General features: G+C 44.4%; 1 protein-coding gene across 2 annotated transcripts in view; it reads right to left on the reverse strand.

Annotated features, from left to right (window-relative positions):
• LOC138468519 (centromere protein H-like) overlaps nucleotides 1-15001 on the reverse strand; it is a 655463-nt gene that overhangs the window by 178003 nt on the left and 462459 nt on the right. For both annotated transcript variants that reach the window (XM_069609017.1, XM_069609018.1), the window contains exon 7: nucleotides 738-801. In XM_069609017.1, coding sequence (XP_069465118.1) covers nucleotides 738-801 — 64 coding nt within the window. The remainder of the gene's footprint in view (nucleotides 1-737; nucleotides 802-15001) is intronic.

Genomic DNA, 15001 nt, shown 5'->3' on the forward strand with positions numbered 1-15001 from the left:
CGTTCGCCTGGGTCACCAGGCCGACACCCGTTCTGCATACAGGGCGGACCTTAGGGGGCACCCTGCGGCATCTGGATCACCGGACTAACATACGATGGATGGCGAACCGCAGCAGGCACCCTGCGGCATCCGGAGCACCGGAGCTACATACCTTGGCTGGGGGTACCCAGGCCGAGGCTGCAACCATGGGCATGATCACATGGCAGTGTAAGTCCATTGGGACCGTGTGCCCAGCAGGTGCACCGTCTATATGCTAGGCCACGCAGACAGGGCCTCAGCACACTGTGCGGCACTATCATGGTGCCAATAAACAAAAGACGAAGGAGTCAGCTTGGGATCGGCTGGCGAGCTGGAAACGGCTCTCTCCTTTTATCAGCTTGTTCACATGGCTACCACCATGTGACCATTAGACAAGTCCTGGAAGCTACAATGCTCCCAGGAGGGGTGACATACAACAGCGAAAGCATTTGCGTAACAACATTTTTTGCCAACAAAGATGGCAACCCTGGGCACACTCTTTGAAGAGAGGCTTACTAATTAATAATGTTGAACTACAACTCTTTACACATGTAGCCCCAAACAAGTGCTGTCGTTACCAAAGAACAATAATATGGCATGCAAGACAAACAGAAGTGGGTGGCCATTCCGCATAGTCCGAGAACACTATTTAGAATTTCTTGTTGATACATGATTGAATAAAATGCCCCGTATACTTCAAATATTTTTGTCCAACTTACCATTTGCACACAGAATGCTTTATTGCACATTTCTGCAGAACGGTTCAAAACCTCCAAGAGAGACCTGAAATCCAAAGATAAATCTTTTATACAAAATCCATGTCACAGCAATACTTTTAATGTGCCACTCATGGGCATTGATTCATTAAGTAGAGGCACTATGGCTCTTCATTGTAAAAATGATTTAGGTCTTCAAAAAGGTCTACCTAGTAGACTACAATAGGGATATTTTGTTTTTATTGTTATTAAAGTCTGGCAAGGTTTGAAATGGACACTTTAGAAAGAGCATTGAGGCTTCTCTGCCATGAACTCAGGCGGACCATCAGTAGTTCTAAGGAAGCTAAAAGGAAGGACCCAAAATCTTTATCTCTTCAACAACATTAAAGAAGACATGTAACTAGAAAGATATCTAGTGGCTCTTATTTGCCATTACCCAAGGTCTGCAGAAAAACCTCCAAAAATCACTTTTTGGTGCATTTTTGTATCACAGCCACTAAAATATCGACAACACCATTGCTACTTTGAAGAGAGATGGAGAAGAAGGGGTCCAGAAAGTGGACTTTGTGGTTGGCATGACAACTGGAAATGCTCTGGCATAATCTGCCAACACACTATGTTATTTATTGTTTCCTGAAACCAATGTAATCCAATATTGGCTTGTCTCAATCAGGAGTACTGTGACATGTCAGATTTCCTAGGAGGACCTCTGGATGTTGTCTGTGGTACTGCACCACTCCACAAAATAATGATTGCATTACAAGCATTATTTTCTGGAGTGGTGCAGTATCACTGAACACATACAGAAGTCCTCATAAAACACCTGCGGTTTCTTGAGAACCTCTACATGTTGTCAGTGGTACTGCACCTCTCCAAAAAATGCTTGTAATGCTCAGAACTCAGAGTTTTCATATCGGCCTTACATTTTCATTGTTGGAAAAACATTTCTGCTCTAGTGTGTTGTGTATGTCCTTCAAGAATTTCTCTGATAGAGGGATACAAATTTAAAATTAGAATCACAGGGTCATGAAGGACCTTGATATGCGTCAATTTCAAAGCAGGGGCTGTAGTGATATTTCTTTTCTGAGGGGTCGGAGGGACTTGGGCTACTTTGCTGGCCCCATTGGGCTACAAGAAGGTTTCCCTTTCTGTATACTGTTACAATACAAGCATTTTCTGGTGAGCATTACATTACACGCATTTTTTTTGTGAGGTGCAGTCCCACTGACAACATACATGTATGAGGGCCTCTGTATGTTGTCAGTGGGACTGCACTTCTTGAAGAAAATGCTTGTAATGTAATATAATGCTCAGATCCAAGGGTGTTCATACCTCGCTTACTTTTTCATTGTTGGAAAATGTTTGTGCCCTTAGTCTGTTTTGTATGTTATTCAACAATTTCTAGCTCTGTTGGAGGGGTTGGGGTGTGGGGAGAGGAGAGGAGGAAGCATTACAGGGTCATGAATGACCTGCATATGCATTGTGCATTGCTCATGATCGAAGCACATCCTGTTTCTGAATTTGCGATGCACTTTGAAAGGGGTAGAAACGGATAGAAATACCCTTTGTCCTACTGCTTTGTTTAATTGCATAAAACGTGGGAAAAAGGGCATCAGAATGTGTTCATCTAGGACTATGAAGAAATGTCAGATTTATTTTGAGGACATCTGCCTCGGGCTGAAAATGAGCCACATTGAGAGCAAAACTACAATATAGGACTACAACCAAACTTCAATTATATATACAGCCAACAGATGTACTCCCCACTTGTGCTGTTGCTCCTTTCCCTCCTTTGCGCTATCCCTCCTCTATCCTTTGTGCTTCCCTCTTCCCTTTGCACTGATCCCTCCCTTTGCGGTGTCCCTCCTCACCCCTTGAGTTGTCACTTTGTCCCTTTTGCACTGCCTCTCCGTCCTCTGTGTTCCTTCCCCTGTTCTCTGTTGCTCCTTCCCCCTTGCTCGTCACTCCTTGCCACCCTTGTGCTTTTGCTCCTTCCCCCCTGCCCCATCGCTCCTTCCCCTTGCACCGTCTCTCCTTCCCCCCATTGTGCCATCCCTCCTTCCCCAATGCGCAATCGCTCCTTCCCCCATTGCGCAATCGCTCCTTCCCCCATTGCGCAATCGCTCCTTCCCCCATTGCGCAATCGCTCCTCCCCCCATTGCGCCATCGCTCCTTCCCCCATTGCGCCATCGCTCATTCCCCCATTGCGCTGTCGTTCCCCCTCCAATTTACACTGTCACTCTTTCCCTGATTTGCACTACCACTGCTTTCTTCAAATGTACCTATGTACTGTTGCTAGGCTAGCTTTCATCGATTGGATTTTTCATTCTCCCTCGTGTTGCCATTTATTTCTTATTCCTCCCCCCAGTACTGCCCTTCATTACCTCCCATGCTGTCATTTGCTCAAAAGATTATGCACCTAAATTACAGAAAGCCCACATTTTAAAGTTGTTGCTTGTCTAAATTAACCATTTTTGACAACTGAATAGGTTGCTGGAATCTTATGTAATGATATTGGGACGTAAACCACACTGCTGCCATTTGCATGGTCTCCAGGCACTCTGGTGGATTTGATTAGAGTGGGGGCTGGGTGTGATTAGTGGGAAAGGGGATAATACAAGGTAGCTTTGCTGTTGATTTGTGCAGACCCTAAGTACCCAGCGCTCTGCATTGAGTCAATCTCTAGGTGTTCAGAGTCAAGAGCATAGAGGCATTTGTGTCAGAGGGGAGTCTTGTGTGCCCAACATACATCCCATACACCGCCTGGGGAGTGGGATATAAGTTGGTTGTAAAGGTGAAGTTTTCTGATGTTTCACTTCTGTTGTAATGGATGTTCAATTGTCATGTATGGGTGGCTTTGTTGATATGCATATTTTGGGTTGGAATGCAGAATTGTAGTGGGTGAATGCAGGAAGCAGTCCAAGACCTCCATGGACAGACAAAACTGAAACCACATAAAGTAGATCATAACGTGTTATAGTGAAGTGGTCAAATACACGCAGGATGACGTGGTTATTTAACACGTTATTTATTACACTAATTGCCTAGTGAAAGTGAATCGGCCCCACCGACCACGGAAAGCAACTGAAATAAAGCGGGTTTGAAACTCGCATTCCAATCATACGTTTCTATATTCTATCCATCCTTCCATCACGAGAGGCTCGCGCAGAGTCTCGTGATGAAAGGATGAAAGGATATTACACATCTCCCCTCCTTAGTCTCTTGCTGTTTATGGAACACAGTCTAGTATCCTTCTTCTGTACGTTCGGTATTATTAGACAAAATCCTTCATGTGGTCTGGTTTGCGGATTACTCTTCCTGTTCTTGACACATGCAAAGGACCTGGTTTAGGTTTTGGCAAGGAAATTTTCAATATCACATTTCTATTCAACATAGATCTCACATGTTCACCATTCCTCTCCATGCTTCCATTACCACCCCTACTGGATTGCTCCTTGTGTTCCATTTCACCGGTTCTCACATCTTTACTTGACTCCATCACGCATACTCTCTCCATATTCCAGACTCTACCGTCTTGCACTCTCACCGCATGTCTAAAAACCTCAATCACACTCACTGGTTTGGACCATTTGCAGGGTCCATCTCTTAGCACAGGGGGTAATTTAATTCTCACCAGACCCCCCACTCTGGGAACTTTGTTCCTTCTCCCTTCGCTCATTTGACTATCGTGAGCTGCCTTATTCCTCAGCTGGATTTTCCTGATACTCTCTACTGCCTCGCCAAAATCTTTTCTCACTACAGTCTCTCTCTCCAACCAGGATGGTGTCAATTTGGTGTTTGCTCTGCGCCCTCTACTTAACTCAAAAGGTGATAGACCAGTTGTACTATGGGGAGTAAAGCGGTGAGCAATTATTTTCCTTTTTACCGCTTCTTCCCAGTTGAGCCCATTTGACCAAGCCCACCGAATGGCATCTTTGAGTACTTTGTTGAATCTCTCAACCACTCCATTGGTTTGTGGGTGGTATATTGCGCTAGTTTTGTGTACAATGGAATTACTGGTACAGAACCTTTCCATCTCTTTTGACCTGAATTGGACACCATTATCTGTTAATATGCTTCTTGGGAAACCCTCCCTGGTGCATATCTCTGACAAAAAATCTACCACTATTTTAGCATTCATATGAGGTTTGATTAAGACTTCTACCCATCTGGTCAGAAGGTCAATGACCACCAAGCAAAATTGTTGCTTACCATCACAATGAATAGGCCCTAGTATATCCATGCCTACTTCATCCCATACTTTTCCTGGAATATTTGTTATTACCATCGGGTATTTCACACTCACACACGCCCTGTCACTCTGATTACAAAGCATACATTTTCTGATGGTTCTCTCAATTTGCAGGTCACATCCTGGCCACCAGAAATCATCACGTATTCTCTGCTTAGTCTTCACAATCCCTTGATGGCCTTCATGGCCCAGATCGATGATTCTTTGTTTTAGACTTGTAGGTGGAATTATTCGATCTCCTCTCATAATTCTGTCACTTGTTATATTGAGTTCATCTGCAATTCTCCAGTATTCAATGAGACCGGACTCTTCAAACATAAATTTCTTTAGACTTCCATTGCTTTGTATAATTTGCTACAACTGTTTTATATTATCATCTTGTCTCTCCGCTTCTTCCCACTCAGTTTTGGATATGGATAGCACTTCAACGTTCAAGACAACTTCTGGATTATTTTCACTTTCATTATCTGCCTCAGAATTGTTGGTAAGCCGCGACAGACAATCAGCAGCACGATTCTTCACTCCTGGTACATATCGTACGGTACAGTTGTATTCTTGCAGAAGTACAACCCATCTTTTGATCCTGTTAGATACATTGTCCAAACCTTTATTCATAATGACATGTATCAATGGTTTGTGGTCAGTGCGAATCTCCACCTCCACTCCCCAGATGAAATTCCTTAACTTTTCTGTTGCCCACTTGATGGCCAATATTTCCTTTTCTATTGTAGCGTACGATCTTTCTGCACCTTTTAACAGTCTAGATGCAAACGCAATAAGAACTTCTTTTCCTTCGACTTCTTGTGTGACAACAGCTCCTAACCCTAGGTTGCTTGCATCTGTTGTTATTATAGTCTTCCTCCCACTCTTGAAGTTCTTCAATGATGGTGCTCTGTTTAATTCTGATTTGATATTTTCAAATTCTTCTTCGCACTCCCTGTTCCATTCAAATGACTTCTTCTTTAAAAGTTCACGGAGCGGAACAGTGTTTATGGCGAAATCCTTTATAAATTTTGAATAGTACTCCGCCATTCCGATGAATGTACGCACGCCTTCCTTTGACTCTGGTCTCGGCATGTTCATTATGGCATCAGCAAGTTGCTTCTTTGGCTTTATGCCGCTAGCAGATATGGTATGTCCTAAATATTCGATTTCGCTGCGATTTATGTTACATTTGTCTCTACTCAGGGTCATACCTGCTTCATATAACTTCCTGTAGACATGTTGTAATCTTTCATTATGCACCTTCTGGTTGATGGCGTGTACCAATATGTCATCTTGAAAACAAATAATCCCTTCATCGCCTTCAAATAGTTTGTGCATGATTCTCTAAAATACTGAAGCAGCTGACACCAACCCAAATGGTAATCTTCTGTATTGATACAATCCTTCTGGCGTGATAAAAGCTGTAATTTTCTTAGATTCTTTATGAAGTCTAACTTGATGGTACGCTGACGTTAGATCCAGAGTAGAAAAATACTTTGAGGGCCCAATAGTGGATACAATCTCTTGAATATTGGGGAGTGGATGTCTGTCCGGGATCACGCTCTTATTTAATTCTCTCATGTCTACACATATTCTCAATTTTCCGGACTTTTTCCTTAATACAAGTAATGGCGAAACCCATTCACTGGCATCTATTCTTTCGATGATCTTCTGATCTTCTAATAATTTAATCTCCTTTCTTACTTCTTCCCTCATTGAGAGCGGGACGTTGCGCAACTTCTGGGCAACAGGAACATGTCCTGGCTTCATTTTGATCTCATGAACAACCCCACGCAGACATCCAATTTCTTTCCTGAAAATGTCTTTCATCATATCAGCCTCTCTGGTGATTTTTTTGTTTTCTTGAATTCCTTCCAGCGTTGCTTTCAACCGAATATACAGACTCATCCGATGCAGCATCTAACTTCACTTTGAGTTTGCATTGGTGAGTCCAGCTTAACAAAGGCGTTCTCCCCTTTCTCGTTATGTATATTTTCCCATTGGCTTTCCTCTCCTTGAATTTGAGTGCTCCCCAAAACCATCCAATGACATCTATTTTAACTTCGCCATATGCCCTGGGTTTTATGTCTGGTTCATGCAGGTATTCATGTTTCTTCCTGTCCCAGAGGGTCTGTGGTATCAAGGTATATTTTGCACCTGAATCAATCATCATGTGCATGTTAGTTCCATCAACACAAACTACGGCCTTGGGACTTTCTATTTCTTGTTCATTTTCTTCGTCAGTTACGACAAACACGCATTCTTCTCCATCTTCATCACTATTATCATCGTTTCCTATCCAGTTAGTGGAAGTGCTCTGCATTCTGCAACATCGGGCGTAATGCCCCTTGCCTTTGCATTTCCCACATATAATTTTCAAGGCAGGACACTCCGGGTTATCTGCCCAATGATCCATGCCATCACATCTAAAACATCTCCCTGTACTTTTCCTTCTAGGGTGGTCTCCTCGCCTGTGCGGACTTTTCTTTCTCACGTCACTGTTATTAACTCTGGAGCTTGGTTTTTTTCTTTTATCATCATTCCAAGGCAATCTCCCGTTCCTTTCTGATTTGTATCTCCTATTGGGATTTCCTGATATTTGAGCAATGGATTCATTCTCCTTACTTGCTGTAAGTGTCGCATACTTCTCTTTGGAAATTTCATGTTTAATATCAGTAGCTTGTATCCTGCTTTCTAATTCTTTAACACATTTCTCAGTGTGTTCCACTTCCTTGGCCACACGTAAGACAGTGTCCAAGTTGGGGTCGTCCTCAGCCCATAATCTTTCTCTTACTTTGCTACTCCTACACTCTAACATAAATTGATCTCTCAAACTCTCGTCCAATTGAGTATTGAAATTGCATGTTTTGGCTAGCTTCCTCAAGTTGGTGATGTATTGTTCTATGCTCTCACCCTCTCCTTGAGTTCTTTTCCCAAACTTATAACGTTCCAAAATGGTGCTCAATTTCTTTTCGTAATGTTTTCCCATCTTCTTCACTGACCGCTCATATTCATTTAGGTCATTATCTTCATCAGAAAGCAGATCTGGTAGATCTTCAAACTTTTCCTGTCCTGCCGGGCCCAAACAATGCATTAAAAGAGACTTCCTCCTCTCCACGCTGCAATTCTGACCACACACAACGCCAGCGTAATGTTCAAATGATTTAATCCATCTTTTCCATGGAATAGCTGGCTCACCAACATCAGAGAGGAAAAACATTGGTGGCGGTACACTATTGAAAGACATGCTGATCGAAATGGGTATGTGCCACAAAATTGGAAAGGAATGACCAAAAATGCAAATGCAGTCCTCCTAATGTCTCTTTTAAATTCAAATGCAGTGACTTGCTGCAGTACAAATATTTATCACCTTAATTCTCTGTATTTTTTTTTTCCATGTACTTGCACATGTGTGCTGAGAATAGTGGTGGGAGGCTTGAAATAGTTAATTATCGTCCTTTCCTTGCGTTACAAATGTAGTAGATTATGTGTCCCAATGCAATAAGGTATGCACAGCCAAACATATGACTTCCTGCAGTTTAATTTCATGTGTACATTCACTTCCCATGTATTTGCGCCCATACACTGAGAATTACGGTAGATGGGAAAGCTTGAAGCAGGCAGAAAGCACCTGTATTCTGTGAAATACGGTAAATTTAACAGCACAGGCCAAGAGGCGTGTCCGGACAGTATACGTCAGAAACAAACAAGCAGGATGAAAGAAAACACTCACTTAATTGACCCTGACTCGGCATCGCTGGAAGTCGAGTTGACTGTAAGCGGAGCGGAGCGGCCACAGCTTTTAGGACAGCTGCAAGGCCTGCTCACGCACATAGATAACAGCTGACGAGACGAGTGGAGCGGCCACACTTCTGTCACAGCTGCAGGCCCTGCTGCGCTCTCACAGACTCAGAGTCGAAGACGGTCAACAGAGTCAGGTAAGGAAGAAAGGATGAAAGGATGAAAGCTTGGGACACACGGGGAGGCGGTGGGGCCTGAAGATCCTCGTCGCCACTTGAAGTGGTCAAATACACGCAGGATGATGTGGTTATTTAACACGTTATTTATTACACTAATTGCCTAGTGAAAGTGAATCGGCCCCACCGACCACGGAAAGCAACTGAAATAAAGCGGGTTTGAAACTCGCATTCCAATCATACGTTTCTATATTCTATCCATCCTTCCATCACGAGAGGCTCGCGCAGAGTCTCGTGATGAAAGGATGAAAGGATATTACATATAGCAAAGCATATCAAGGCATTCAAAAAAGGCATGAACGTCATCCCAATTCATTAGAAGTCATAGGAACAACTGGAAAAAGCTTTACAAGCTGGTGTCATTGTCATGCTCCCAACACTAGCCCAGTTGCAGACAAGTCCCATTTCACTGACGATCTGGTCGATTTCCCTCTCAAATAGATACATGCCACACAGATCTGCTCATTGTCACATGACGGAAGGAGGCAGACTGGAAACTACACTCATTACCACAAGCTAGCTGTTATGGGAGGCAAGTACCTTTTGTTCTGAAAAACAGCTCCTTGAAAAATGAAAACTCTGGGAAACCCCTTTCAACTTATTTAGTATTTAGGTTAACAGGCGGAGTGCTGTTTCAAACCTCACTAATTTTCCCAGGTGATATGCTCATGGGTCAGCTGGGGCTTTTGCCAGTCAGGGCACGCCCGCTGGGCCACAGGACAGCTTTGGTCAGGCATTTAACTTGAGATTGGGGTAGAAGTCTGGCCTACTAGTCTTTTCTGCCTGAGGTTTACCCAGTTTCTCCTACAAGCTCCCAACGCTTCTCACAGTGGCAGGATTTTTCAAATAGTGGATAATTACCCACGTTATTAGTTTGGGCTATTAGGTGGAGCTAAGAATGAGGGTCTGTAATGCTTTCCAATGGAGATGACACGGGAGGATAGATACTCTATTTGGTTATGTGTCCACCCAGGTAACGCCCATTAGAAAGGGAAATCTATATGTTTTTCCACCCATTCCCACCCAAAACCACACCCCTTTTGCACAATTTGTATTGTGTGTTTAATTTGGAAGCCATTTTTACTTTCAAAATGGTGACCGCTATATGTTGTTTGTAAATTGTTATTTTACTTGTTTTCTGCTTGTTAAGTTCTGTAATAAATATTTATTTTGAAATAAAAATGAAAACCTTAATATTAAAAAGCAGCAAAGCTATTTTTTGTTCGAAAATGTCCATGTACTTACTTATGGGTCGTGGTGTAGTGTGTTTTGTGATGTAAGCAGAATTTGATTGGATGTGCAGTGTGTTTGTGATGTCAGTGCGATTTCATTGGCTGTGACCCGTCAGGGGCGTATGGACCCCTTTGAAACTGGGGTAAGCAGCTTATTGGGATACAGTGAGAGCAGTCCCGAATATAAGGGTAGCGTGGGAGAGTTATGAGGGACCCTATTTCCTCGCTTCCCAGAGTTCCTGAAAATATACATGGCGATTGGCACCACTGCTCCAGCCTCAATACCAATCAGCCTCTTTCCTGGCCATGTCTCCTTTTCTTTTTCCCCCAGAAGATATGAGGGTCTGAATACCTAAACCATGGAAAGCCTGAAAGCAATCTCTTGAGTCAGAGAAACAAGATAACGTATTGTGATATCTGAACAATACTACCAGAATGCACCTAGGTTCAACTCGAAAAACCCAGCCTGTAACAGGGGAATGGATTTGTGACCAGAATTAGAATGTACTAGGATTCCCCCTCCCCCAAAGGAAATGACACCTAACCCACCAACTCCAGACACCTCAGGGGAATAGTGGAATAACAGTAAAAGGAATGAAGGGAAAGACTGCAGGGAAACTGGGTAGACCCAGATATCCTCTCCAACCCCGGTTGGAAGCAAAGCTTGGAAAAAATTCCATGAGAAACGAAAATTCTGAGCACATGGCTGCCTATACAATAATGGAGATTGAAAAGGGGGTGGGACCAGAAGCCTTGCAGGGGACGTCCTGGTGCCTAGGTGAATAGCCCAGCTAAAGACCAAGTGACCAGCAAGGAGGGTGTAGCATGGGAGAAAGATTTTAAGGATCCTATGGAATGTTGTGAGAGATCAAAGTTAAGGTGTTGGGTCTGAGTTGTAAATACCAAACGAGTTGTTTGTGAGCAAGTGAGAGATTGGCTATGTTAGGTTATGCTATGTTAACCGCATTTCTAGAGCGCACCTACACCATCTAGGGCATCATGGTGCCAATGAGGTAGAAACTGTAATGGGAACCGACAAGGAGACATTGAGGGGAGGTCAAGCTGTGAACAGAAAAGGCTTCAGGGCACGCCTGACAGAGAGATGGTCAACAGTTTCACGAAGGGGCTGTGGGGTGGAGTTCCATAGCTGAGCCATGGCTGAAGAGAGAGCAATCTCCCACATGAGAACATTTGAAAGGGGGGGTTGGTGATGATCCGCAAGGCAATGGAGGAGCTCAAAGCACAGGGAGGGATATATATATTGACCAAATTTAGCTTGCTAGACAATGGATAGAGAGAGTGGACAAGTTAAAAGGTAGGTGAGAGACAGGGTGCATGGCTGTAAGAGAGGAAGTGAGTCAGGAGGACGGCGAGAGAGGAGTTAGGTGTAGTGGTGGGACTGAGCAGTGTTGATGAGGGGAGGGGAGGGCCAGGAGGTAATTGGAGAGTGGAGATGGAGAGAGCAGAAAGAACAGGTAACAGAGTGTTGGGAGAGAGAGTGAAGACCAGGAACTGGAGAACAGGGAGAGGAGAAACTAGTTGAGGGAGGAGATTGGAGAAGTAGGAGAAATCAGTAAGTGGAGGGAGTGGGGAGAGAGCAAGAGAGTAACTGACATTGAGAAGGCAGGCAAGAAGTGTGAGAGAAGAGAGGAGAAAGGATGTGTGGAGAAAATGTGCAGTCACCCATTGAAAGAAAGGACAGATGGACCAGGCAAACCATTAGATCGCATTATGAAGTCACTCTGGGAGAAAATTAGATAAGGCCAGGGGTAAGGATAGGTGCAGACTGTATGGGTCACGTGGCGGTAGTCCATCCATTGTATTTGGAGATTCTTTCCGGGGGGAAATGGTGAAGCCAGCATTACAGAGGTGGGAGCCCATTTGGAAGTTGAGGTAAGCTGCACTGACTAGCGCTAGTTTAGGAACCCCAATTGATCTGCACACCCATCTCTTTTACATTAAAACAAATTAGACATTATCGTGGGATTCTTAGAGCAACGTTATACACATTGTGTACACAGTTATATGATATGATATGCTATGGCATTTATAACGTGCATATACACAAATGTTTCAAGGCGTAACAAGGCAAGGTAGGGGGAACAAAGGGAGGACAGACAATGATCCTACTAGGCCAGGTGTCATTCAGATCGCGCAAGTGCATGGGAGGGGGCAAGGGGAGAGCGGAGGGGGAAGTGACAGTGCAGTACATGGGAATAGAATAATAACAATAAGTAAAAGTAACGGCCAGCAGGTGGCAAGTGCAAAGTTAAGTACAGACATCAGGTGTCAAGTGCTGGTAGTGGGACTGTAGGGATGCAGAAAACAGTCCCCAAGTGTGAGGGTTGCCAGGCAGGCAGTGCAGGTGTGTGTGACTTGCGTGGGAGGGACCTGGGCCCGGGATCAGAGGGTGGACAGGTAACCAGTGCAGATTCAGCTTCGGCCAGGAGCAGTGGTCGAAGTGTACGAAAAGAAGTAGAGGAGCTATGTTCCCTGCCAGTCTGCCCCGGTCTCCACAAACCCCATCCCTGCGCCCCCTCCCATACACAATCCAAACCCCCAAAGAGAAACACCTGTTATTTAAGGGAATGTTCAGTGCAGTGCACTGAAGTGTAAGCTTCAACCTCTTCATACACTTATTTTAAAAGTACACCGTTCCAGAACGGTTTCTTTTTAAAATAAAAGTATAGGAACGGTGAACCTTAAAAATAAAAAGTATAGTAGCACCGCTCCCGACTGCTCCCGCCCACTTCGACCTCTGGCCAGGAGGTCAGCAGGGGAGAGGAGGAGAAAAGGCAGAAGCAAAGAGAAAGGTTTTGAGGTGCTTCCAGAACCAGAGATGGTTCTCCTCAAGTTTCCGGAAGGCAGAGAAGCTGCTCCAGAGGGAAGCCCCGGCCGAAGAAAAAGATCCACCACCAACTCGTTGCTTGGAGAAGTGACTGACCCTGAGGGAGTTGAAGGCGGATGACCGAAGAGCTCAAGAAGGAAGATATTTAGGAAGAGAGAGTTTAAGGTATTGAGGCCCCAGAAGACCTTGTGGACAATGCAGAGGGTTTTGAACTTGATCCTCGCAGCCACTGGGAGCCAGCGTAAAGATTTCAGTCCTGGAGAGATACGATCCCTGTGCTTGAGGCCAAGAACAAGTCTTGCAGTCCTGTTCTGGATGAGTTGCAGAGGGTCAGAGAGTAGAGGAAGGCAGATTTAGAAAGAGGCTGTTGCAGCGGTCCAGCCTGGAGAAAACCAGAGCTCTGGAGACAGTGAGCTTCTGGGGGAAGGAGAGGAAAGGTAGAATACCTCTGACAAGGTGCAGCTGGTAGTGTGACTTCTTAGAGACGGAGAGAAGGAGAGTGTGGAGTCGAAGATGACCCTGAGGTTTTTAGCCTCGCATGTTGGAGCAGGAGGAGGGCCAAGAGAGGCCAGCCAGAGCGACAGGAAAGGAGGGAGCGAGTGTGCCGATGAGAAATACTCCCGAGAATGATTTTCGGTTTTGGCACATTTTTTTGCTGCCAACAAAATATTTCTGAAACTGATGCCACAGATAAGAGCGATAGGAAAGGAGATTTAAGAGGTGGAATATCTGGTTAGCATGACAACTGCAATGCTGTGGCATGAAATTGCTGATTCAGTAAATGTCATTTCTAGTTGCATTCCAGTCTGTAATGCAATAAGTGCTTGTTTAACTATCTCTACTAATAATGAGCTCTGCAAAAAGAAGCTCTGTGTCTGGGATTTCATGTGAGAGGTACTGGCGGCGTGATCTTACTTTCTTCCTTCCTTTGTCTGGTATTGTAGAGATGTACCACTATGCCCCCAGCCCTCGTACAAGAGGGATCATTCATTATTTTCTTTTCCCTCCACCCTGCCCCAACCAGTAGCTGTGCAATTATTTCCCAAGGGACAGTCCCAACAAAAACACTGCCTTCACGTACTTTAAAAATAAATAACTGTCCTCTGCCCTCCACCAGAATACCATGGTGCGGTCTCATGCTCCTTTTACCCGTAGTGTCCCAACAATACCTCAAGCCCAGTCATCCCCACTGTAGGGGGGGGAGAAGTGATAGAAACTCCTACCCACTACTGAAAACCATCAGTGATCTCAAACAACTGAGACACGGGACAGCATTAATGGTACATCTCCTCGAAGATAGCAGGGGCTGATGACAAGCTATAATCTTCATGAGGTTGTATGAGCTAGCACAGAAGCATGCTAACAATAGCTCTGTACATAAAAATTAAAGAATATCTAACCAAGGTACTTTAAAAAAATAAATTGGCATCTTTAAACTAAAAATACACAAAACGTATAAAAACACCAATGACGCCCCCGTGTAAGAGAAGACACTGAAATGCAGATTTAAGCAATAGGCCCGAGCCAGGGGGCGGGGGGCATTACCACTTTAGGTAATGCCCCGGGGGCCATCGTTGCAGGCCCAAATGAGGGGCCTATTGCTATTAGTAAGAGCTTTTTCTTTCTGTTCTGAAATGCTCCAGTGTTTCTGAACAGAAAAAAAGAAAATTCAAACAAAAAATAAAATGGCTATCAGGGAAGAGACAACGGAGTCAGTTTCCCCGTTCCATGGCGCCTTTTCAAAATGAATGGAAAAAGGTAAACAAAATGGCTGCAATGGAAACCGAGAACAGACTACAAATAATCCCTTCTCCCTTTCGTAGTCCCTTCTTCCTTTCCATGGCGGCCATTCAAATAATAGGGAAAATGTAAACAAAGAAAATGGCCACCAAGGCATGTAGTCCCTTCTCTCCTTTCCACGACGGCCTGTTGCGGATCGGGAACGGACGCACTGGGTGTTACGCTCATCTGGT

Source organism: Ambystoma mexicanum, chromosome 4q (genome assembly GCF_040938575.1).
Source record: "Ambystoma mexicanum isolate Mex_15411 chromosome 4q, UKY_AmexF1_1, whole genome shotgun sequence".
NCBI lineage: Eukaryota > Metazoa > Chordata > Amphibia > Caudata > Ambystomatidae > Ambystoma > Ambystoma mexicanum.